Genomic DNA, 24,651 nt, shown 5'->3' on the forward strand with positions numbered 1-24,651 from the left:
TTGAACCGCACGTAAGTACCGTTGGAACGCATGATGACGCGTTTCCAGCGGTGCTGCACTGGGATCTTATGTGTGCGGCGTGGGCCGTCGCGGGGGGATATGCGATGTGGCGGCTGGGTGTGCAGGTGAAGGGCAGTGCGTTTGGCACATTCTGGAGTTCGCTTGATTTAGAAGTTGGCTGTAATAGGAGTTTATTAGGTTGCAAGTGTGATTTCCGGAATGGACGTCACTTCCGGTCCACACGGTTTAAATAGCTTAGATGTTTATGGGGACGGCGTGCAGCAATGCCTGTGGCGTCCTCGGGCTAATGTAAGTACTGATGTGGTATTTTGTACTATTATGGGTTGTACAATGACATGTTTACAAATACTTAGTGAGGATATTATTTCCCTTAGGTGTTGGCAGGTGGACTTTCCTAAACCAAATGCCTCCTACAATATTGCTGCATTAGTCCTTTGGCTACTTAATAAGGTATGAGACTGTTATTGATAACATGTTGGATGTAAGATAGCGGTGGTGGATATTATTAAGCCCTATGTATAAACGTGTATTTAAAACCTCTCTTGACAGATGGAGGTAGCTTTTTAGCGTACTTGAGTGTCCTGACATAAGTGATGCCCGGTTTGGATTCCTTGATGTTTCTCAGGTATTAAAAGGAGGATGGTTATACCCTCTAGGCACACTTCCAATGGATGTCTGTTGGTGATGGGTCCAATAGTGTCACTGTCGGGTGCCCACGGGGGCCGGTGAGGCATATTGCTTGTGACTGTATACCACTGTGTTTTTTGCAGACTACAAATGAGTTGTCTATGATGATGAATTGATGAAGATGATATATCACCTGTCTTGAAAAAGGCCTGTTATCAGACCGAAACATCGACAATAAAAGTATTGGTGATTTTAAAGAAGGTTCTACAATTCTTTACTAGTGCGAGTGCACCTTCCAAATCCTTTGGAGTTCTCTACTATATATATATATATATATATATCAGTGTAAGTATATATGCAATAAGTACTGACCAGTGTTGCCAACGATTAAATGAAAAACAAGCAACTGATGACTAAAAAATAAGCCCAAAACAAGCTCAAACCGTTACTAAAAAGCTGCCAAAAAAGCCCAACTTAAGTTTTTGGATATAGTGTAATTATTGGTGCTATGTCTGGCTGCTGGATGGACTGAAGATAAGTTCTGGATCTTGAAGTCAGGTGGATAGTTTCAGTTTCTTGAACTTTTTCTTCTGGTATCTGGTTCTCAAGTCGGGATGGTAATGATATCCCGGCAGATGGGGTGCCAGGGGTCAATATACCAACAGCGGCATCCTGGCCGCAAGAATACTGGCAGCGGGGCAAGCGCAAAGAGTACATTCGCCACGGCACGGTGGCTCACTGCACTCACCACAGGTTTTATTGTCACTCTATGGGTGTAGTGGACACACGAGTGGGAAAACCCGTGGCGAGCGCTGACGGCATTCCCGTCTGTCAGGATTTCGGCATCAGGATCCTTAATACCGGGATCACGACAGCTGGGTAACTACATCCCGTCCAGTCGGTGGTAAGGGGGATACCGATGGGGGAGATGTGTGCTGAGTGTTCTTAACACAGACGGCTCAGCACACATCTCTCCCCACGCTCAGCGCAGTGCGATGCGAGGGGGGATGACGACGGGGTCCGCTCACTTCACACAGCGGCCCACTAGATTGAGTCTGCATGCAGGCTCAATCTAGCACTGGCGACAGACGTGTCATGGCTGTTTTCAGGGCCGGCCAATGATGTCGCTGCATTTCCTGCGATTGGAAACATGGCGGCGGTGCCGCTGCTTATGCATAGGCCGGGGTCAGTCACTATGTGAATTGCGATGGCATGGCGCGGCAGCACCACACATGCCGGGCGGTCTCGCCCTGTTCTGGGCGGCCCCTGCGTGCCATTCTGGTGCTCGCAGATTTTGGTAAAATAGTAAAATCTGCGACAAACTCTGAATAATCTCCTCACCCTGCAGAACAGCGCTCCATCACTATCATCATCTCACTGTCACGTCACAGCGACACAATGTAACACCCCAATTACTCTATTCATCCGCAGCTTCTCACCCGTGTCTGATGGGCGGTGCCAGTAATAACATTAAAAAAATTAAAAATATTAAAAAAAAGCCCAAAAACAAGCAACCACCGAAAAAAATAAAGCAATTTGGGGGAAAAACTATGTTACTGACCTGTAATATACGGTAGACGCTAGAAGGGACCTTTTCCATTTGGGGGAGGAGTTACCGTGCCCGAAGCGAGCCCGCGAGGGTACTTTTCGGGTACCCTGTTCGCCCGTAGCTCCTCCCCCTGGCGACGTAGCTCCTCCCCTCAATACGTCACAAGGTCCCTTCAGCCCCTCCGATATAGAACCAACCCTGTATATACTGGAGGGGAGCGCATGGGATTATGGGTAGGCACAGCCGCAGTCACTAAGCAACCAGTAGCTCTCCCGCTCATAGGCTGTAGTAACCCGTCACTCATCTTCTAGCCCCGCCCACTCCTTATTTCATACACCAAGGAGTCCATCATACAGCCCCGCCCACTCTACTCGCCATTGGTCGGACTGTCCCGTCACTCATCGTGACATGTGTAGGAGGGAGAGGGGGCGGGGCTGCGAGCAATGGGCGGGAGAAAGGTTACTGAGTGACTGGACCCTGCGACCAATAGCTAGAGACAGAGGCGGGGCTGGCTGAGTGACGGGTCGCTACAGCCTATGAGAGAGTAGGCGTGGCTGGTGGCTGATCCCATGCTCTATACGGTGACCCGGAAACAGTGCCCCTTCCCTTCCTGTACACAGAGCTCCGCTCCCGGTCTCCTCCAGGTAATGGCCGCCGCCCCCTCTCCTGCCGGGCAGGGTGTATGTGCTGCAGTGTGTGGTGCATGGAGTGTATATTACCCGTGTCATACACACACACATCACTGCTCACACTGCTGTCACTGCTCATACAGGGTGTTACACATAGGGGGCGGTACAAACACATAGGGGACGGTATACACATAGGGGGGCGATATATACACATAGGGGATGCTATACACACATAGGGGACGCTATACACACATAGGGGGCGGTATACACACATAGGGGACGGTATACACATATAGGGGGCGCTATACACACATAGGGGCGCTATATACACATAGGGGCGCTATATACACATAGGGGGCGCTATACACACATAGGGGGTGCTATACACACATAGGGGCGCTATATACACATAGGGGGGCGCTATACACACATAGGGGGCGCTATACACACATAGGGGCGCTATATACACATAGGGGGTGCTATACACACATAGGGGGCGCTATACACACATAGGGGGCGCTATACACACATAGGGGCGCTATACACACATAGGGGGCGGTATACACACATAGGGGGCGCTATACACACATAGGGGACGGTATACACATATAGGGGGCGCTATACACACATAGGGGGGCGCTATACACACATAGGGGGGCGCTATACACACATAGGGGTGCTATATACACATAGGGGTGCTATATACACATAGGGGGGCGCTATACACACATAGGGGCGCTATACACACATAGGGGCGCTATATACACATAGGGGGCGCTATACACACATAGGGGGCGCTATACACACATAGGGGGCGCTATACACACATAGGGGGCGCTATACACACATAGGGGGCAGTATACACACATAGGGGCGCTATATACACATAGGGGGGCGCTATACACACATAGGGGCGCTATACACACATAGGGGGGCGCTATACACACATAGGGGGCGCTATACACACATAGGGGCGCTATATACACATAGGGGGTGCTATACACACATAGGGGGCGCTATACACACATAGGGGGCGCTATACACACATAGGGGACGGTATACACACATAGGGGGCGGTATACACACATAGGGGGGCGGTATACACACATAGGGGACGGTATACACATATAGGGGGCGCTATACACACATAGGGGTGCTATATACACATAGGGGGGCGCTATACACACATAGGGGTGCTATATACACATAGGGGGGCGCTATACACACATAGGGGCGCTATATACACATAGGGGGCGCTATACACACATAGGGGGCGCTATACACACATAGGGGGTGCTATACACACATAGGGGCGCTATATACACATAGGGGGGCGCTATACACACATAGGGGGCGCTATACACACATAGGGGCGCTATATACACATAGGGGGTGCTATACACACATAGGGGGCGCTATACACACATAGGGGGCGCTATACACACATAGGGGCGCTATATACACATGGGGTGCTATACACACATAGAGGGCAGTATATACACATAGGGGGCGCTATATACACATAGGGGGCGCTATATACACAGGGGGCACTATACACACATAGGGGACGGTATACACACATAGGGGGTCGCTATATATACATAGGGGGTGCTATACACACATAGGGGATGGTATACACACATAGGGAGCGCTATACACACATAGGGGACGGTATACACACATAGGGAGCGCTATACACACATGGGGGGCGGTATACACACATAGGGGGGCGCTATACACACATAGGGGGCGGTATATACACATAGGGGGCGCTATACACACATAGGGAGCGCTATACACACATAGGGGGCACTATACACACATAGGGAGCGCTATACACACATAGGGGGTGCTGTACACACATAGGCGGCGCTATACACACATAGGCGGCGCTATACACACATAGGGGGCGCTATACACACATAGGGGACGGTATACACACAGGGGGCGCTATACACACATAGGGGGCGCTATACACACATAGGGGGCGCTATACACACATAGGGGGCGCTATACACACATAGGGGGCGCTATATACACATAGGGGGGCGCTATATGCACATAGGGGGCGCTATACACACATAGGGGACGGTATACACACATAGGGGGCGCTATACACACATGGGGGCGCTATACACACATGGGGGCGCTATACACACATGGGGGCGCTATACACACATGGGGGTGCTGTACACACATAGGGGGCGGTATACACACATAGGGGGTGGTATACACACATGGGGGGGCGGTATACACACATAGGGGGTTCTATACATACGGGGGGCGCTATACACACATAGGGGGCGGTATACACACATAGGGGGCGCTATACACACATAGGGGCACTATACACACATAGGGGGGCGCTATACACACATAGGGGGGCGCTATACACACATAGGGGGGCGCTATATACACATAGGGGGGCGCTATATACACATAGGGGGGCGCTATATACACATAGGGGGGCGCTATATGCACATAGGTAGCGCTATACACACATAGGGGACGGTATACACACATAGGGGGCGCTATACACACATGGGGGCGCTATTCACACATAGGGGCACTATACACACATAGGGGGTGCTGTACACACATAGGGGGCGCTATACACACATAGGGGCGCTATATACACATAGGGGGCGCTATACACACATAGGGGGCGCTATACACACATAGGGGCGCTATATACACATAGGGGGGCGCTATACACACATAGGGGGCGCTATACACACATAGGGGGTGCTATACACACATAGGGGGTGCTATACACACATAGGGGGCGCTATACACACATAGGGGGCGCTATACACACATAGGGGCGCTATATACACATAGGGGGTGCTATACACACATAGGGGGCGGTATACACACATAGGGGGCGCTATACACACATAGGGGACGGTATACACATATAGGGGGCGCTATACACACATAGGGGGGCGCTATACACACATAGGGGGGCGCTATACACACATAGGGGTGCTATATACACATAGGGGGGCGCTATACACACATAGGGGCGCTATACACACATAGGGGCGCTATATACACATAGGGGGCGCTATACACACATAGGGGGCGCTATACACACATAGGGGGCGCTATACACACATAGGGGGCGCTATACACACATAGGGGGCAGTATACACACATAGGGGCGCTATATACACATAGGGGGGCGCTATACACACATAGGGGCGCTATACACACATAGGGGGGCGCTATACACACATAGGGGGGCGCTATACACACATAGGGGGCGCTATACACACATAGGGGGCGCTATACACACATAGGGGGCGCTATACACACATAGGGGACGGTATACACACATAGGGGGCGGTATACACACATAGGGGGGCGGTATACACACATAGGGGACGGTATACACATATAGGGGGCGCTATACACACATAGGGGTGCTATATACACATAGGGGGGCGCTATACACACATAGGGGTGCTATATACACATAGGGGGGCGCTATACACACATAGGGGCGCTATATACACATAGGGGCGCTATATACACATAGGGGGGCGCTATACACACATAGGGGGCGCTATACACACATAGGGGGTGCTATACACACATAGGGGCGCTATATACACATAGGGGGGCGCTATACACACATAGGGGGCGCTATACACACATAGGGGCGCTATATACACATAGGGGGTGCTATACACACATAGGGGGCGCTATACACACATAGGGGGCGCTATACACACATAGGGGCGCTATATACACATAGGGGGTGCTATACACACATAGGGGGCAGTATATACACATAGGGGGCGCTATATACACATAGGGGGCGCTATATACACAGGGGGCACTATACACACATAGGGGACGGTATACACACATAGGGGGTCGCTATATATACATAGGGGGTGCTATACACACATAGGGGATGGTATACACACATAGGGAGCGCTATACACACATAGGGGACGGTATACACACATAGGGAGCGCTATACACACATGGGGGGCGGTATACACACATAGGGGGGCGCTATACACACATAGGGGGCGGTATATACACATAGGGGGCGCTATACACACATAGGGAGCGCTATACACACATAGGGGGCGCTATACACACATAGGGAGCGCTATACACACATAGGGGGTGCTGTACACACATAGGCGGCGCTATACACACATAGGCGGCGCTATACACACATAGGGGGCGCTATACACACATAGGGGACGGTATACACACAGGGGGCGCTATACACACATAGGGGGCGCTATACACACATAGGGGGCGCTATACACACATAGGGGGCGCTATACACACATAGGGGGCGCTATATACACATAGGGGGGCGCTATATGCACATAGGGGGCGCTATACACACATAGGGGACGGTATACACACATAGGGGGCGCTATACACACATGGGGGCGCTATACACACATGGGGGCGCTATACACACATGGGGGTGCTGTACACACATAGGGGGCGGTATACACACATAGGGGGTGGTATACACACATGGGGGGGCGGTATACACACATAGGGGGTTCTATACATACGGGGGGCGCTATACACACATAGGGGGCGGTATACACACATAGGGGGCGCTATACACACATAGGGGCACTATACACACATAGGGGGGCGCTATACACACATAGGGGGGCGCTATACACACATAGGGGGGCGCTATATACACATAGGGGGGCGCTATATACACATAGGGGGGCGCTATATACACATAGGGGGGCGCTATATACACATAGGGGGGCGCTATACACACATAGGGGGGCGCTATACACACATAGGGGGGCGCTATATACACATAGGGGGGCGCTATATACACATAGGGGGGCGCTATACACACATAGGGGGGCGCTATACACACATAGGGGGGCGCTATACACACATAGGGGGGCGCTATACACACATAGGGGGGCGCTATATACACATAGGGGGGCGCTATATACACATAGGGGGGCGCTATATGCACATAGGTAGCGCTATACACACATAGGGGACGGTATACACACATAGGGGGCGCTATACACACATGGGGGCGCTATACACACATAGGGGCACTATACACACATAGGGGGTGCTGTACACACATAGGGGGCAGTATATACACATAGGGGGCGCTATATACACATAGGGGGCGCTATATACACAGGGGGCACTATACACACATAGGGGACGGTATACACACATAGGGGGTCGCTATATATACATAGGGGGTGCTATACACACATAGGGGATGGTATACACACATAGGGAGCGCTATACACACATAGGGGACGGTATACACACATAGGGAGCGCTATACACACATGGGGGGCGGTATACACACACAGGGGGGCGCTATACACACATAGGGGGCGGTATATACACATAGGGGGCGCTATACACACATAGGGAGCGCTATACACACATAGGGGGCGCTATACACACATAGGGAGCGCTATACACACATAGGGGGTGCTGTACACACATAGGCGGCGCTATACACACATAGGCGGCGCTATACACACATAGGGGGCGCTATACACACATAGGGGACGGTATACACACAGGGGGCGCTATACACACATAGGGGGCGCTATACACACATAGGGGGCGCTATACACACATAGGGGGCGCTATACACACATAGGGGGCGCTATATACACATAGGGGGGCGCTATATGCACATAGGGGGCGCTATACACACATAGGGGACGGTATACACACATAGGGGGCGCTATACACACATGGGGGCGCTATACACACATGGGGGCGCTATACACACATGGGGGCGCTATACACACATGGGGGCGCTATACACACATGGGGGTGCTGTACACACATAGGGGGCGGTATACACACATAGGGGGTGGTATACACACATGGGGGGGCGGTATACACACATAGGGGGTTCTATACATACGGGGGGCGCTATACACACATAGGGGGCGGTATACACACATAGGGGGCGCTATACACACATAGGGGCACTATACACACATAGGGGGGCGCTATACACACATAGGGGGGCGCTATACACACATAGGGGGGCGCTATATACACATAGGGGGGCGCTATATACACATAGGGGGGCGCTATATACACATAGGGGGGCGCTATATGCACATAGGTAGCGCTATACACACATAGGGGACGGTATACACACATAGGGGGCGCTATACACACATGGGGGCGCTATTCACACATAGGGGCACTATACACACATAGGGGGTGCTGTACACACATAGGGCCCCTCCTACAGCTCAGTTTAGATAAAGAGCCCTCAGGAGAGGATGCTCACTCTGCATCTCCAGAGTTTTCCTTCATTTTTATTTCTAACTTTTAATGATTTCGGTATGCTGTTTGGGCAACAGTATACCTGCACTATGGGAGATTTTTTTTTGGGGGGGGGGAAGGTCACCGGCCTCCTGAGGTGAGAGCCGCTTCCCGTTGCATGACCACCGTCCTGAGGGGCTGTTTGTTCAGCGGGGCATGGCGCCTTGTCTGTCGCAGCCGCAGCATTGCGCACACCCCTGACACTGCCTGAAGGTGATCTTCAGTGGTGAGTACCAACCGGGGGGACCCGCTAGGGGGGGTCCCCCGGACAAATGTGCGGCTGAATCTCCTGGGGGGGACCCGCTATAGCCCCTGTGTGAGACTGGCTAAACACAGGTGAACCAATGTGAGGTTGTACATACATAAGGAGACATGGCCAGTATAAATATACAGCAGTAGCTACGGCACCATGGCGTGGGGCGGTGCTACATTAGAGCGGGCTCAGCGGCATATTGGCGCCTTCCTCTGCATGAGCTGCAGCAGCCTCCACAGCTCCTCCAGAACTGCCCCTGTATACACTGGTACCGGGTATAGGGGGGGGGGGAGAGCCGCTATCATTGTGCACAATAATCCCCTGTGGGGTTTTATAAAGAATCTCACTGTGGTTACACAGATGTAACAACCGCTGACAGCCTCACTGGGGCCGGTCACCATTGTGTGCGCTGGAGTCCTCTCTTCTCTGTCTCCTCTCACATGCAATAGGTCAGGCTTGTCATATATAATATCAGGCTGTCCTGTGTGTGTATATTGTACTGTTTTCTACTACACTGTGGTAAAACAGAAGTCTTGCAGTGTGTGTAATGCCAGGTTCTCTCCTAGCACATCCAGCTCAGTATCATGTGAGCAGTGTAGTCAGTCATCTCATGCTGATACTAATGTGGGGGAGAATGCGGAGCCCCCCTGGTTGGGGGCTATAAAAACTATAATGTCTGATATGTCATCTCAGCTCACTGCAACTGCAAACAAGACACAAGAACTGCAACATGCAGTGGCTAGCCTTACTGCTAAGCGTCCCTCCCTGCCTACTTCACAGAAACCTGCTCTACCTGCACTCCTATCATATGATACTGATGATGATGTACAGGATGATGGGGATCCCACCCCAATCCAGGGTATTGAACCCCTCGTATTGGCTATTAAGGAGGTGTTAAAGCTCCTCCTGGGGGATGCAAGTACTCAGCAGTCATTTTTCCTCCCTCAAAAGGAACCAAAAGTCACATTCCCTGATTCCACGGAATTGGATGACTTATTTAAACTAGCCTGGAAGAATCCAGATAAAAAATATCATGGTGACGAAAAGGTTTCTGAATACCTTCCCCTTTGCCCCTGAAGGCAGAAAATTCTGGGAAGAATCCCCAGCCGTAGACGTCTCAGTGTCTCGCCTTTCTAAAAAGGCGGTGCTCCCTGCTCCGGGCTCCCTTACGGTGAAGGACCCGGCGGATAGGAAAATAGAGACCACTCTAAAATCTATTTTCTCCTACGTCCTAGAGGATGCTGGGGATGCTTCAAGAACCATGGGGTATAGACGGCATCCGCAAGAGACATGGGCACACTACAAGACTTTGAATGGGTGTGAACTGGCTCCTCCCTCTATGCCCCTGCTCCAGACTTCAGTTTAGATTCTGTGCCCAGTGAGACTGGATGCACACTGAGGAGCTCTCCTGAGTTTCTCTGAAAATACTTTTTGTTAGGTTAATTATTTTCAGGGAGACCTGCTGGCTACAGGCTCCCTGCATCGTGGGACTGAGGGGAGAGAAGCAGACCTACTTCTTAAGAGTTCAAGGGCTCTGCTTCTTAGGCTACTGGACACCATTAGCTCCAGGGGGTTCGATCACTACGGTACGCCTAGCTGCTTGTTCCCGAAGCCGCGCCGTCACCCCCTCACAGAAGCCAGAAGATAGAAGCCAGATGAGTATGAGAAGATCAGAAGACTCCAGTGACGACAGAAGAGGTGTCGCGCTGCGCTCCGTGCTCCCACACATATCACAGCACTGCAGGGCGCAGGGAGGGGCGCCCTGGGCAGCATGAACACCTCAAATCAGACTGCCTTGAGTTATAACAGTGCCCCAGGCACTAGATAAGGGTCCCCCGCCAGTATAAACATATTTAAGCGGGACTGAAGCGCGATATGTAGTGGGCGGGGCTTAGCCCACATACCTCTGACCAGCGCCATTTTCTCTCCTCAGAAGCTACAGAGACGCTGGCCCTGTCCTCCACACGGCTGTACAAGTAACAGGGTGCAAAACGGGGGGACGCACAAATAAATTGGTGCAGATTTGTATATATATATAAAGCGCTAGCAGGTCTGGGCAGTCATGTCACTGGCCTCAGTACCGGGATAGGCGCTGGGTGTGAGCTGGCAGAACGCTCTCTGTGTCTCTCTTGCAGGCTTTATTGTGGGTCTGTCTCCTATAGCCCCAGTGTGGTTGTGGGTGTCGGTACGTGGGTGTCGACATGTCTGAGGCGGAATGCTTTTCCCAGGAGGAGGCTGGAGTGGGGACAGAAAATACTGTGAGAGTGACCGTGTCGGCACCGCTGACGGATGATTGGATGAATATATGGAGAGTGTTTTAAACGCAAACGTGACTAAGTTGACTAAGAGATTTGATAAATCTGAGTCTAAGAACCAGACATGGAGGAAATCCATGGAAGATGCTTTGTCACAGGCCCAGACCCATTCGGGGTCACAGAAACGTGCAGTTACCTAGATAGCAGAGACATATACCGACACAGACTCTGATTCCAGTGTCGACTATAATGATGCCAGATTACATCCAAAGCTGGCTAAAAGTATTCAGTACATGATCGTGGTGATAAAAGACGTGTTACATATCACTGAGGACCCTACTGTCCCTGATACTAGGGTCTGTATGTATAAAGGAAAGAAACCTGAGGTAACGTTTCCTCCCTCTCATGAACTGAACGCTCTTTTTGAAAAGGCTTGGGAAAATCCTGACAAAAAGATACAGGTTCCCAAAAGAATTCCAGTGACATATCCGTTCCCCTCTGGGGACAGGGAAAGGTGGATGTCAATCCCCACGGTAGACAAAGCTTTATCGCGTGTATCCAAAAAGGTGGCGCTTCCGTCCCCTGACACGGCAACCCTAAAGGATCCTGCGGATCGTAAGCAGGAAAATACCCTGAAATCCATTTATGTCACTACGGGGTCGCTACTCAGGCCTGCCGTTGCTGTGGCATGGGTGAGTAGCGCTATTGAAAGGTGGGCAGAGAACTTGTCATCTGAGGTAGATTCCCTAGATAGGGATAGCGTGCTTTTGACTTTGGGTCACATCAGGGATGCTGCAGCGTATTTAAAGGAAGCTGTGAGGGATATTGGCCTTTTGGGATCAAGGGCCAATGCCATGGCACTCTCAGCCAGGAGAGTGTTGTGGATTCATCAATGGAAAGCTGATGCTGACTCTAAGAAGGCGATAGAGTCTCTACCATTTAACGGTAGGGTCTTGTTTGGCGATGGCCTCACTGACCTGGTATCTACGGCTACCGCGGGTAAGTCATCGTTCCTGCCTTATGTTCCTGCACAGCAAAAGAAAACGCCCCACTATCGAGTGGTCTTCAGTATGCCAGCGGTCGGGCTCCCGGCGACCAGCATACCGGCGCCGTGAGCCCGACAGCCAGCATACCGACACTTATTCTCCCTCTTGGGGGTCCACGACCCCCTGGACCGTGCCCGTAGCATGGCGAGAGCAGGGAGCCCGCAAGGGGCTCATTTGCGCTCGCCACACTGTCGGTAAGCCGGCGATCAGGCTCCCGGCGCCGGTATGCTGGTCGCCGGGAGCCCGACCGCCGGCATATCGTAGTGAACCCCCCACTATCAAATGCAGTCCTTTCGGCCCAATAAATACAAAAAAGGACAAGGATCTTCTTTCCTTGCTACGAGAGGAAGGGGAAAAAGGTCACAAGCTGTGGCAAGTTCCCAAGAGCAGAAGTCCTCCCCGGCTTCTGCCAAATCCACTGCATGACGCTGGGGCTCCTCTGAGGGAGTCCGCACTGGTGGGGGCACGTCTCAAACTTTTCAGTCAGGTCTGGGTGCACTCGGCCCTGGACCCTTGTATAGTCGAAATAGTAACCCAAGGGTACAAATTGGAGTTTCAAGACGTGCCCCCTCACCCATTTTTCAAGTCGGTCTTGCCAGCATCTCTTCTAGAAAGGGAAATAGTAAGCGCTGCAATACTAAAGTTGTGTCACAGTCAAGTGATTGTCACTGTGCACCCGTCACAGCGGGTGGAAGGGTTTTATTCGAGCCTGTTCGTGGTCCCGAAGCCGGATGGTTCAGTCAGACCGATTCTGAACCTAAAATCACTCAATTTCTTTCTAAAGAAATTCAAATTCAAGATGGAATCTCTACGTGCAGTGATCTCCACGCTGGAAGAGGGGGATTTTATGGTGTCGGTCGACTTAAAGAATACCGACTTACACGTCCCCATATATCCTCCATATCAGGCTTATCTGAGGATTGCGGTACAGGATTGTCATTACCAATTTCTGACGTTGCCGTTTGTTCTGTCCACGGGATTTTCACCAAAGTAATGGCGGAAATGATGGTTCTCCTGCGCAAGCAGGGAATCACAATTATCCTGTACTTGGACGATCTCCTCATAAAGGCGAGGTCCAAGGAGCAATTGTTGAAGAATGTGGCTCTTTCACTGACGATTCTGCAACAACACGGGTGGCTCCTAAATTTGCCAAAATAACAGTTGGATCCAACGACACGGCTTTCGTTTCTGGGAATGATTCTGGACACAGAATTGCAGAGAATTTTTCTTCCAATGGAAAAAGCTCTTGAATTACAGAACATGGTAAAACAATTTCTGAAACTAACAAAAGTGTCAGTTCTTCAATGCACTCGGTTGCTGGGGAAGATGGTGGCGGCCTACGAGGCCATTCCGTATATGGCAGGTTCCATGCAAGGGTGTTTCAGTGGAACCTGTTGGACCGGGTGGTCTTCAGTATGCCGACTGACGGGATCCCGGCACACAGTATACCGATGCCGTAATCCCGACAGCCTGTATACCGACACTTATTCTCCCTCGTGGGATCCACGACCCCCCTGGACGGAGAATAAAAAAGCGTGGCGCTCATTTGCGCCTGCCACACTGCCGGTAAGCCGGCAGTCGGGCTCCCGGCGCCGGTATGCTGGTTGCCGGCATACCATACTGCACCCTGTTGGACCAATGGTCCGGGTCTCACCTGGACATGCATCGGAAGATAATTCTATCTCCCAGGACCAGAATCTCCCTTCTGTGGTGGCTGCACAGTTCTCACCTTCTGGAGGGGCGCAGGTTCAGGATTCAGGATTGGATCCTAGTGACCATAGATGCAAGCCTCCGTGGCTGGGGAGCAGTCACACAGGGAAGAAACTTTCAGGGAAAGTGGTAGAGCCAAGAAGTTTTGTCTACACATAAACATTCTGGAATTAAGAGCCATTTACAACGGCATTCTGCAAGCAGAACATCTTCGAGGTTTGCCTGTCTTGATTCAGTCAGACAACATGACAGCAGTGGCGTACATAAACTGCCAAGGCAGTACAAGGAGCAGAGCAGCGATGGCCGAGGCCACAAAGATTCTTCGCTGGGCGGAAAGACATGCCAGCGCTCTGTCAGCAGTCTTCATTCCGGGTGTGGACAACTGGGAAGCAGACTTCCTCAGCAGACACGATCTCCAGCCAGGAGAGTGGGGTCTTCATCGAAAGGTCTTTGCAGAAGTGACAAGTCGTTGGGGAGTTCCTCAAGTAGACATGATGGCGTCACGCCTCAACAAGAAACTTCAGAGATATTGTTCCAGGTCAAGGGACCCTCAAGCTATAGCGGTGGACGCCCTAGTGACACAGTGGGTGTTTCCGTCAGTATATGTGTTCCCTCCACTTCCTCTCATTCCAAAGGTGATAAAGATTATAAGAAGAACAAGGGTTCAGGCGATACTCATTGTTCCGGATTGATCAAGAAGGGCCTGGTATCCAGAGCTTCAGGAGTTGTTCATAGAAGATCCCTGGCCTCTTCCTGTTTGTGAGGACCTGTTGCAACAGGGGACGTGCGTGTATCAAGACTTACCACAGCTGCGTTTGACGGCGTGGTGATTGAACGCCAAATCCTAACCCGAAAGGGTATTCCCAGTGAAGTCATTCCCACACTTCTTTTCTAGCCTGAAGAAGTAACGGCAAAGCATTACCAGCTTATTTGAAGAAAATATGTGTCTTGGTGTGAAATTTCAGCTGGGGCGGTTGCTCCATTTTTTGCAAGCAGGTGTGGATGAGGGCCTAAAGTTAGGCTCCATTAAAGTACAAATTTTGGCCTTATCTATTTTCTTTCAGAAGGAGTTGGCCTCCCTTCCAGAAGTTCAGACCTTTGTGAAAGTCGTACTGCACATACAACCTCCCTTTGTACCCCCAGTGGCACCATGGGATCTTAACATGGTGTTGCAATTCCTGCAATCTCATTGGATTGAACCTTTGCATAAGGTTGAGTTAAAATTCCTTACTTGGAAAGTAGCCATGCTGTTGGCCTTGGCATCTGCAAGGCGGGTATCTGAATTGGCTGCTTTGTCGCACAAAAGTCCCTATTTAATCTTCCATGCTGATAGGGCGGAGTTGAGAACTCGTCAGCAATTTTTGCCAAAGGTGGTTTCTTCAATTCACGTGAACCAGCCTGTTGTGGTTCCAGTGGCTACTGATGCCTTGGTCAGAGCTTTGCAAATCTATGTCGCCAGAACGGTTTAAGTTAGGAAAACAGAGGCTCTGTTTGTCCTGTATGCTCCCAACAAGATTGGGGCTCCTGTTTCCAAGCAGACTATTGCACACTGGATCTGTAATATGATTCAGCAGTCTCATTCTACGGCAGGATTGCCGTTACCGAAGTCGGTGAAGGCCCATTCTACCAGGAAGGTGGGCTCATCCTGGGCGGCTGCCAGAGGGGTCTCGGCATTACAGCTGAGCTGCTACTTGGTCAGGATCAAACACCTTTGCGAAGTTCTACAAGTTTGATACCCTGGCTGGGGAGGACCTCTTGTTTGGTCAATCTGTGCTGCAGAGTCATCCGCAGTCTCCCGCCCGTTCTAGAGCTTTGGTATAAACCCCATGGTTCTTGAAGCATCCCCAGCATCCTCTAGGACGTATGCGAAAATAGGATTTTAATACCTACCGGTAAATCCTTTTCTCTTAGTCTATAGAGGATGCTGGGCGCCCGTCCCAGTGCGGACGGTATCTGCAGTTATTGGTTGTAGTTACGCACATGTTGTGCTGAGTGCAGTCAGTCTGTCACTGTTGTTGATCATGCCGTTGCATGCGTTGTTGTTGAATGCCATGTTGTAGGGCGTGTTGGTGGTGTGAGCTGGTATGTATCTCACCTTAGTTTAAAATGTTAAATAAATACTTTTCCTCGAAATGTCCATCTCCCTGGGCACAGTTCCTATAACTGGAGTCTGGAGGAGGGGCATAGAGGGAGGAGGTAGTTCATACCCATTCAAAGTCTTATAGTGTGTCCATGTTTCCTGCGGATCCCGTCTATACCCCATGGTTCTTGAAGCATCCCCAGCATCCTCTATGGACTAAGAGAAAAGGATTTACCGGTAGGTATTAAAATCCTATTTACGTTGCTGCAGGCGTAGCACAATGGCTTGTCATTGCAGGTTGCAGGATGACACATGCAATCCATTCCTGGGCTAGACAAATAAAGGAAGATCTCTTGGGTAATATGACCTTAGACGACACTGTTGCCTTACTGTCTCACATTCAGGACACGGCAAGAGTCCTCTGTGACTCCTTATAAGAGATTGGCACTGTTAGTGCTAGAACCACGGCTATGGCTGTGTCTGCGCGCAGAGCCATATGGTTACGTCAGTGGATCGCTGATGCTGACTCAAACCGTAATGTGGAATCTATTTCCTTCACAGGTGAATGGCTCTTTGGAGGTGACCTGGACACCTGGATTTCGAAGGCTACGGCCGGAAAATCCACATTTCTCCCTTCGGGTGCCCCTCCTGCTAGACGTTCCTAAACGGGACCATCTACTCAGTCCTTTCGGTCCTCCAGATTGCGATCCAGAGCCAGAGGAGCCTCCAATGCAGCGAGAGGCTCCAGGGCAATACCTATAAAACCAGCAGTTGCTGGGTCTCAGAACCAGAAAACCAGTTCTGCTCCCGCAAACACTTCAGCATGACGGTGCACACCCACCCCGGGGGGATCTCGTGGTGGGAGCTCGGTTACGTCACTTAAGCCACATCTGTGACGGTTCTTGCCAAGATGCTTGGGTAAGGGACCTTATCTCTCAGGCCTAGAAGCTGGAGTTTGACGTTTCTCCTCCCCAACGATTTTTCAAATCAGGCTTACCAGTTTTGGAAAGTATGCATGGTACTCTACTACTGGCCATAGAGAAGTTGGTACAGTCCCAGGTCATTGTCCCAGTACCACTGTTGCAACAAGGACAGGGTTACTACAGTCTGTAGTACCGAAAACAGATGGGTCTGTGAGATCCCTTCTGAATCTGAAGTCCTTGAATCCTTACCTGAAGGTTTTCAGATTCAAGACTGAATCTCTGAGGGCAGTGATCGCAGGCCTGGAACCACAGGAGTTCCTAGTATCCCTGGATATCAAGGATGCTTATCTACATGTCCCAATTTGGCCATGTCATCAGGCCTTTCTGAGGTTTGCCCTGCTGAACGATCATTACCAATTTCAGGCATTACCCTTCGGCCTGTCTACAGCTCCAAGGGTGTTCACGAAGGTGATGGTGGAAATGATGTTTCAGCTCAGGGTCCAGGGGGTCAATGTGATCCCATACCTGGACGATCTCCTGATAAAAGCAAGATCAAGGGAGCTTCTATTACTCCACATAGATCGCACTATCCAACGCCTGTCTCACCACGGGTGTATCCTTAATCTACAGAAGTCCCACCTGGAACCGTCTCCGCGGCTCCTGTTTCTGGGCATGCTACTGGATACTGTAGCATAGAAAGTATTCCTCCCAGTTGACAAGGCGAGAGCACTCCAAGAAATGGTATGCATGGTCTTCAGACCTGCTCGAGTGTCCGTTGATCTTTGCATAAAATTGTTGGGAAAGATGGTGGCCTCCTACGAGGCGATACAGTACGGAAGGTTCCATGCAAGACCCTTCCAATTGGACATCCTGAATAAATGGTCCGGTTCCCATCTTCAGGTGCACCGGATGATTCGGCTGTCACCCCTGGCCAGGATTTCACTCCTGTGGTGGACACAGTCTTCCAACCTCTTGGAAGGCTGGAACTTTGGGATTCAGGACTGGATCCTCCTCACAACAGATGCAAGTCTATGAGGATGGGGAGCTGTCACCCAAGGGGCACAGTTCCAGGGCAGGTGGTCTGCCCAGGAGGCCCTGCTTCCAATCAACATTCTGGAACTTCAGGCTATCCAGAACGTCTCTGCTTCAGGCGTCTCCTCTACTAAGGCCACAGGCAATCCAGGTGCAGTCGGACAACGCTTTGGCAGTGGCGTACATCAATCGACAAGGAGGGACAAAAAGCAGGGCCTGCATGCGAGAAGTGTCAAGAATACTCCTCTGGGCAGAAAAACATGCAAGAGCGCTGTCCGCAATCTTCATTCCGGGAGTGGAGAACTGGGAGGCGGACCTCCTAAGCCGCCACGACCTCCACCTGAGGGAGTGGGGACTACACCCTCAGGTGTTCCAACTGAACATCCACAGGTGGGGTTGCCCACAGATCGACTTGATGGCCTCTCATCTCAACAAGAAGCTTCGCTGCTATTGCTCACAGACCAGGGACCCTCAGGCGAATGCAGTGTATGCGCTGACTTCGCTTTGGCCTTACCAGCTGGTCTACCTGTTTCCTCAAGCGGATCAGACAACAAAAAGTGGAAGCAATCTTGATTGCCCTGGATTGGCCCTGAAGAGCATGGAACACGGCTCTTCTGGACATGTCTGTACAGGACCCTTGGCCTCTACCACTAAGAAGGGATCTTCTTCAACAAGGACCGTTCGTCTACCCGGATTTACGGCAGCTTAGTTTGATGGCATGGAAGTTGAGCGGAACATCCTAGCTCACAAAGGGCTTTCCAAAAAGGTAATTGCCACTATGGTACAAGCCAGAAAACCTGTGATGTCAAAACACTATCATATCTTGCGGAGATATGTCTCTTGGTGCGAAGAACGCACATATCCCTCTTCGGAATTCCACTTAGGAAGGTTCCTGTGTTTCCTGCAGGCTGGAGTGGATAAGGGCTTATGTCTGGGATCCATTAAAGTCCAGATTTCAGTTCTTTCCATCTCCATCAAGAAAAAGTTGTCTCTCTTGCCAAAAATTCAGACCTTCTTGCAAGGGCTGCTTCATATACAACCTCCCTTTGTGCCCCCTATGGCACCTTGGGATCTAGATGTTATGTTACGTTTTCTACAGTCCTCCTGGTTTGAACCTCTGGTGATGGTAGAAGACAAGTACCTCACGTGGAAGACGGTGATGTTACTGGCCCTGGCTTCTGCTAGGTGTGTCTCAGAATTGGGGGCCTTATCCTGTCAACTGATTACCTCCTCCCAGTCCTACCTATTTTGCACGTGCTCTCCCCATCTCACTCTCCACCTCTCTACAAAACTTCAAATGGGCTCTCAAGGCCCACTTCTTCACAAACCCCAGCCAATTGTCCTCCTAACCCTCTTATCCGCACTCAGTCTTCCGCTTCTATGTCACCCTGGTCTGTTAGCCCTATCTGCAGTAATAATACAGGGACATGACTGGGGAGGTGAGGGGATCTGGGAGTGTCACAGTGACGTCACTTATATCTATGTAATAATACAGGGACATGACTGGGGAGGTGAGGGGATCTGTCAGTATTTACAGTGATATTGATGTATCCCCCATTTTGCAGAGTTGCACAGTAGTAAAGAAGACATCTGGTGAGTGTGAGACACCCAGCAGCCATAGCCGTGTGTCACGTGGACTGAGCAGAACTAAGAGCCCCATCACGGTGCCTCCACCTCACTCACTGATACATGAGAGGCACAGTGACCAGAAGATCCTGGAACTCACCAACAAGATCATTCAGCTGCTGACTGGAGAGGTGACTGCTGGGAATGGGACATTATACAGTAACACCAGGGGACGTGTCTGGGTGATGACTGGAGAGGTGACTGCTGGGAATGAGACATTATACAGTAACACCAGGGGACGTGTCTGGGTGATGAATGTATCACTGTGTGTGTCCGGTTCCTATAAGGCGTCAGGAAGTCACTGTCTATGTCTCCATGCAGGAAGGGGAGTATATAGAGGAACACAGGGGTCTGTACAAGGACGTGATGATGGAGAATCACCGGCCCCTCACATCACTGGGTAAGAGGAGACTGTCATGTATTGTACAGGGGAGAGCAGGTATGGGGGCCCCTATATACACACATCATCTGATCACATTTCTCTAACGTCCTAAGTGGATGCTGGGACTCCGTAAGGACCATGGGGAATAGCGGCTCCGCAGGAGACTGGGCACAACTAAAGAAAGCTTTAGGACTACCTGGTGTGCACTGGCTCCTCCCTCTGTGACCCTCCTCCAGACCTCAGTTAGAATTTTGTGCCCGGCTGAGCTGGATGCACACTAGGGGCTCTCCTGAGCTCCTAGAAAAGAAAGTATATTTTAGGTTTTTTATTTTCAGTGAGATCTGCTGGCAACAGACTCACTGCTACAAGGGACTAAGGGGAGAGAAGCGAACCTACCTGCGTGCAGCTAGCTTGGGCTTCTAGGCTACTGGACACCATTAGCTCCAGAGGGATCGAACACAGGCCCAGCCTCGGTCGTCCGGTCCCGGAGCCGCGCCGCCGTCCCCCTTGCAGAGCCAGAAGCAAGAAGACGTTCCTGGAAATCGGCGGCAGAAGACTTCGGTCTTCATCAAGGTAGCGCACAGCACTGCAGCTGTGCGCCATTGCTCCCCATGCACACCTCACACTCCGGTCACTGATGGGTGCAGGGCGCTGGGGGGGGGGGGCGCCCTGGGCTGCAATATAGAGTACCTTGCTGGCAAATAACACATAATATACTCATAGAGACTATATATGTGTAAAATACCCCTGCCAGATATACATATAGAAAAGCGGGAGAAGTCAGCGGAAAAAGGGGCGGGGCTATCTCCCTCAGCACACTGGCGCTATTATCCCTCACAGCTCCGCTGGAAGGATCGCTCCCAGGCTCTCCCCTGCAGTTTCAAGACTACATAGGTTTAAAAAAGAGACGGGGGGGGGGGCACTAAATTTAGGCGCAATATATATATATATATATATATATAAATCACTCAGTTATAGTGTTAATCCCTGTGTTATATAGCGCTTTTGGTGTGTGCTGGCATACTCTCTCTCTGTCTCCCCAAAGGGCTTTTGTGGGGTCCTGTCCTCAGTCAGAGCATTCCCTGTGTGTGTGCGGTGTGTCGGTACGGCTGTGTCGACATGTTTGATGAGGAGGCTTATGTGGAGGCGGAGCAGGTGCCAATAAATGTGATGTCACCCCCTGCGGGGCCGACACCTGAATGGATGGTCATGTGGAAGGAATTACGTGATAGTGTCGACTCTTTACATAAAAGGTTTGACGACATAACAGATGTGGGACAGCCGGCTTCTCAGCTCGTGCCTGCCCAGGCGTCTCAAAAGCCATCAGGGGCTCTAAAACGCCCGCTACATCAGATGGCAGACACAGATGTCGACACGTATACCGACTCCAGTGTCGACGACAAGGAGACTACTGTACATTCCAATAGAGCCACCCGTTATATGATTGCGGCAATGAAAAATGTCTTGCACATTGCTGATGTTACCCCAGGTACCACAAAAAAGGGTATAATGTTTGGGGAGAAAAAACTACCAGTGGTTTTTCCCCCATCTGATGAATTAAATGAAGTATGTGAAGAAGCATGGGCTTCCCCCGATAAGAAACTGGTAATTTCTAAAAAGTTACTAATGGCGTACCCTTTCCCGCCAGAGGACAGGTTATGTTGGGAGACATCCACTAGGGTGGATAAAGCGCTCACACGTCTATCAAAGAAGGTGGCACTGCCGTCTCCGCACACGGCCGCCCTCAAGGAACCTGCTGATAGAAAGCAGGAGGCTATACTGCAGTCTGTTTATACACACTCAGGCATTATACTGAGACCAGCTATTGCTTCGGCATGGATGTGCAGTGCTGCAGCTGCGTGGTCAGATTCCCTGTCAGAAAATATTGACACCCTAGACAGGGACACTATTCTGCTAACCATAGAGCATATAAAAGACTCAGTCTTATACATGAGAGATGCACAGAGGGAGATCTGCCGGCTGGCATCTAAAATAAGTGCATTGTCCAATTCTGCTAGGAGAGGCTTATGGACTCGGCAGTGGACAGGGGATGCAGATTCTAAAAGGCACATGGAAGTTTTGCCTTACAAGGGTGAGGAGTTGTTTGGGGATGGTCTCTCGGACCTAGTTTCCACAGCGACAGCTGGGAAATCAGCATTTTTACCCCATGTTCCCTCACAGCAAAAGAAAGCACCGTATTATCAGGTACAGTCCTTTCGGCCCCAGAAAGGCAAGCGGGTTAAAGGCGCGTCCTTTCTGCCCAGAGGCAGAGGTAGAGGGAAAAAGCTGCAAAATACAGCCAGTTCCAAGGTACAAAAGTCCTCCCCCGCTTCCTCTAAGTCCACAGCATGACGCTGGGGCTCCACTGGCGGAGCCAGGTGCGGTGGGGGCCTGTCTCAAGTACTTCAGCGATCAGTGGGCTTGCTCACGGGGGGATCCCTGGATTCTACAAGTGGTGTCTCAGGGATACAAGCTGGAATTCGAGGAGTCTCCCCCTCGCCGTTTCCTAAAATCTGCCTTGCCAACGACTCCCTTGGACAGGGAGGCAGTGCTAGAGGCAATTCACAAGCTGTATTCGCAACAGGTGATAGTCAAGGTACCCCTCCTTCAACAAGGAAGGGATTACTATTCCACAATGTTTGTGGTACCGAAACCGGACGGTTCGGTCAGACCTATTTTAAATTTGAAATCCTTGAACACGTATATAAAAAGATGCAAGTTCAAGATGGAATCGCTCAGGGCGGTTATTTCAAGCCTGGAGGAAGGTGATTACATGGTATCACTGGACATCAAGGATGCTTACCTGCATGTCCCCATTTACCCTCCTCACCAGGAGTACCTCAGATTTGTGGTACAGGACTGTCATTACCAATTCCAGACGTTGCCGTTTGGTCTGTCCACGGCACCGAGGGTATTTACCAAGGTAATGGCCGAAATGATGATACTCCTTAAAAAAAAAAAGGAGTTATAATTATCCTGTACTTGGACGATCTCCTTATAAAGGCGAGGTCCAGGGAACAGTTGCTGTTATGCACACCAGTGCCTTTCTTAGTGAGTGCCACCAAGGGCGCCACTATAGACGAAAATCCAGCGATAAATCGTCTATAAAAATTCGCAAAGCCCAGGAAACGCTGAAGCGCCTTCAAACTAGTGTGCTGCACCCAATCCAGGACTGCCTGTACCTTGGAACCCTCCATTTGGAAACCTTCTGGGGAGATAATATATCCTAGAAATGCGATTTGCTGAACTTCAAATTCGCACTTCTCCAGCTTCGCCCCAAGCCGGTGGTCTCTGAGTTTCTGGAGGACTAAGCGTACATGCTTCCGATGTTCCTCCAGGGAATGGGAGAAGATTAGGATGTCATCTAAGTATACAACTAAGAATCTATCCAAATATTCCCTGAGTACATCATTCATGAAATCCTGGAAGACTGCCGAGGCATTACAGAGCCCAAAAGGCATCACCAAATATTCATAATGCCCTGAGTGGGTATTAAAGGCAGTCTTCCATTCTTCCCCCTCTCTTATTCGGATTAGATTGTACGCACCGCGTAGGTCAATCTTAGAAAAAATGGTGGCAGTATGAAGCTGGTCAAACAAGACCGAAATGAGAGGCAGTGGGTATGAGTTTTTAATCGTAATACGGTTCAATTCCCTGAAGTCGATGCAGGGTCGCAACGAACCGTCCTTTTTACCCACGAAGAAGAACCCCGACCCAACTGGAGACTGTGAATGTCTGATAAATCCCTTAGCCAAGTTCTCCTGAATGTACTCTGCCATAGCCTGAGTCTCAGGACGTGACAGGGAGTACAACCTGCTCTTGGGAAGCTTAGCATTTGGCAACAAATCAATGGCACAGTCATAGGGGCGATGGGGAGGTAGTACCTCTGCAACTTTTTTGGAGAACACGTCCGCAAAATCTGCATAACACCCTGGCAATCCTGGCAAACTTAGCTGCGAGAGCCTGACTGGAAGGCTCAAGCAACTCCTGAAACAATCAGTACCCCAACTAAGAATCTCCCCAGAGACCCAGTCAAATTGAGGATTGTGGGCCCTTAACCAGGGTAACCCCAACACCAATGGGGCAAAAGTACAGACAGTCACATAAAAGGACAATTTTTCAGAGTGTGTGGCTCCAATAAACAAAGAAATCTGGCTAGTGCAAGAGGTAATTTTACCTTGGGAT

At 50.7% G+C, this 24,651-nt stretch overlaps 2 protein-coding genes across 3 annotated transcripts in view; one reads left to right on the plus strand and one right to left on the minus strand.

The window, feature by feature from the left end:
- Positions 1 to 2,391, minus strand: part of LOC135035891 (uncharacterized) — an 88,541-nt gene extending 86,150 nt beyond the window's left edge. Inside the window, exon 1 of the mRNA XM_063954388.1 lies at positions 2,210 to 2,391. Coding sequence (XP_063810458.1) covers positions 2,210 to 2,248 — 39 coding nt within the window. The 5' untranslated portion in view covers positions 2,249 to 2,391. The remainder of the gene's footprint in view (positions 1 to 2,209) is intronic.
- A 326-nt stretch (positions 2,392 to 2,717) lies between these two features.
- Positions 2,718 to 24,651, plus strand: part of LOC135035888 (oocyte zinc finger protein XlCOF22-like) — a 63,613-nt gene continuing 41,679 nt past the window's right edge. Inside the window, exons 1-3 of one of the 2 annotated variants that reach the window (XM_063954383.1) lie at positions 2,726 to 2,841; positions 20,024 to 20,215; positions 20,406 to 20,484. In XM_063954383.1, the coding sequence (XP_063810453.1) occupies positions 2,767 to 2,841; positions 20,024 to 20,215; positions 20,406 to 20,484 (346 nt within the window). In that variant the 5' untranslated portion in view covers positions 2,726 to 2,766. Of the gene's footprint in view, positions 2,842 to 20,023; positions 20,216 to 20,405; positions 20,485 to 24,651 lie in introns of both variants that reach the window. The other variant, XM_063954385.1, reaches the window with a different exon arrangement.

Source organism: Pseudophryne corroboree, unplaced genomic scaffold (genome assembly GCF_028390025.1).
Source record: "Pseudophryne corroboree isolate aPseCor3 unplaced genomic scaffold, aPseCor3.hap2 scaffold_620, whole genome shotgun sequence".
NCBI classification, from domain to species: Eukaryota; Metazoa; Chordata; class Amphibia; order Anura; family Myobatrachidae; genus Pseudophryne; species Pseudophryne corroboree.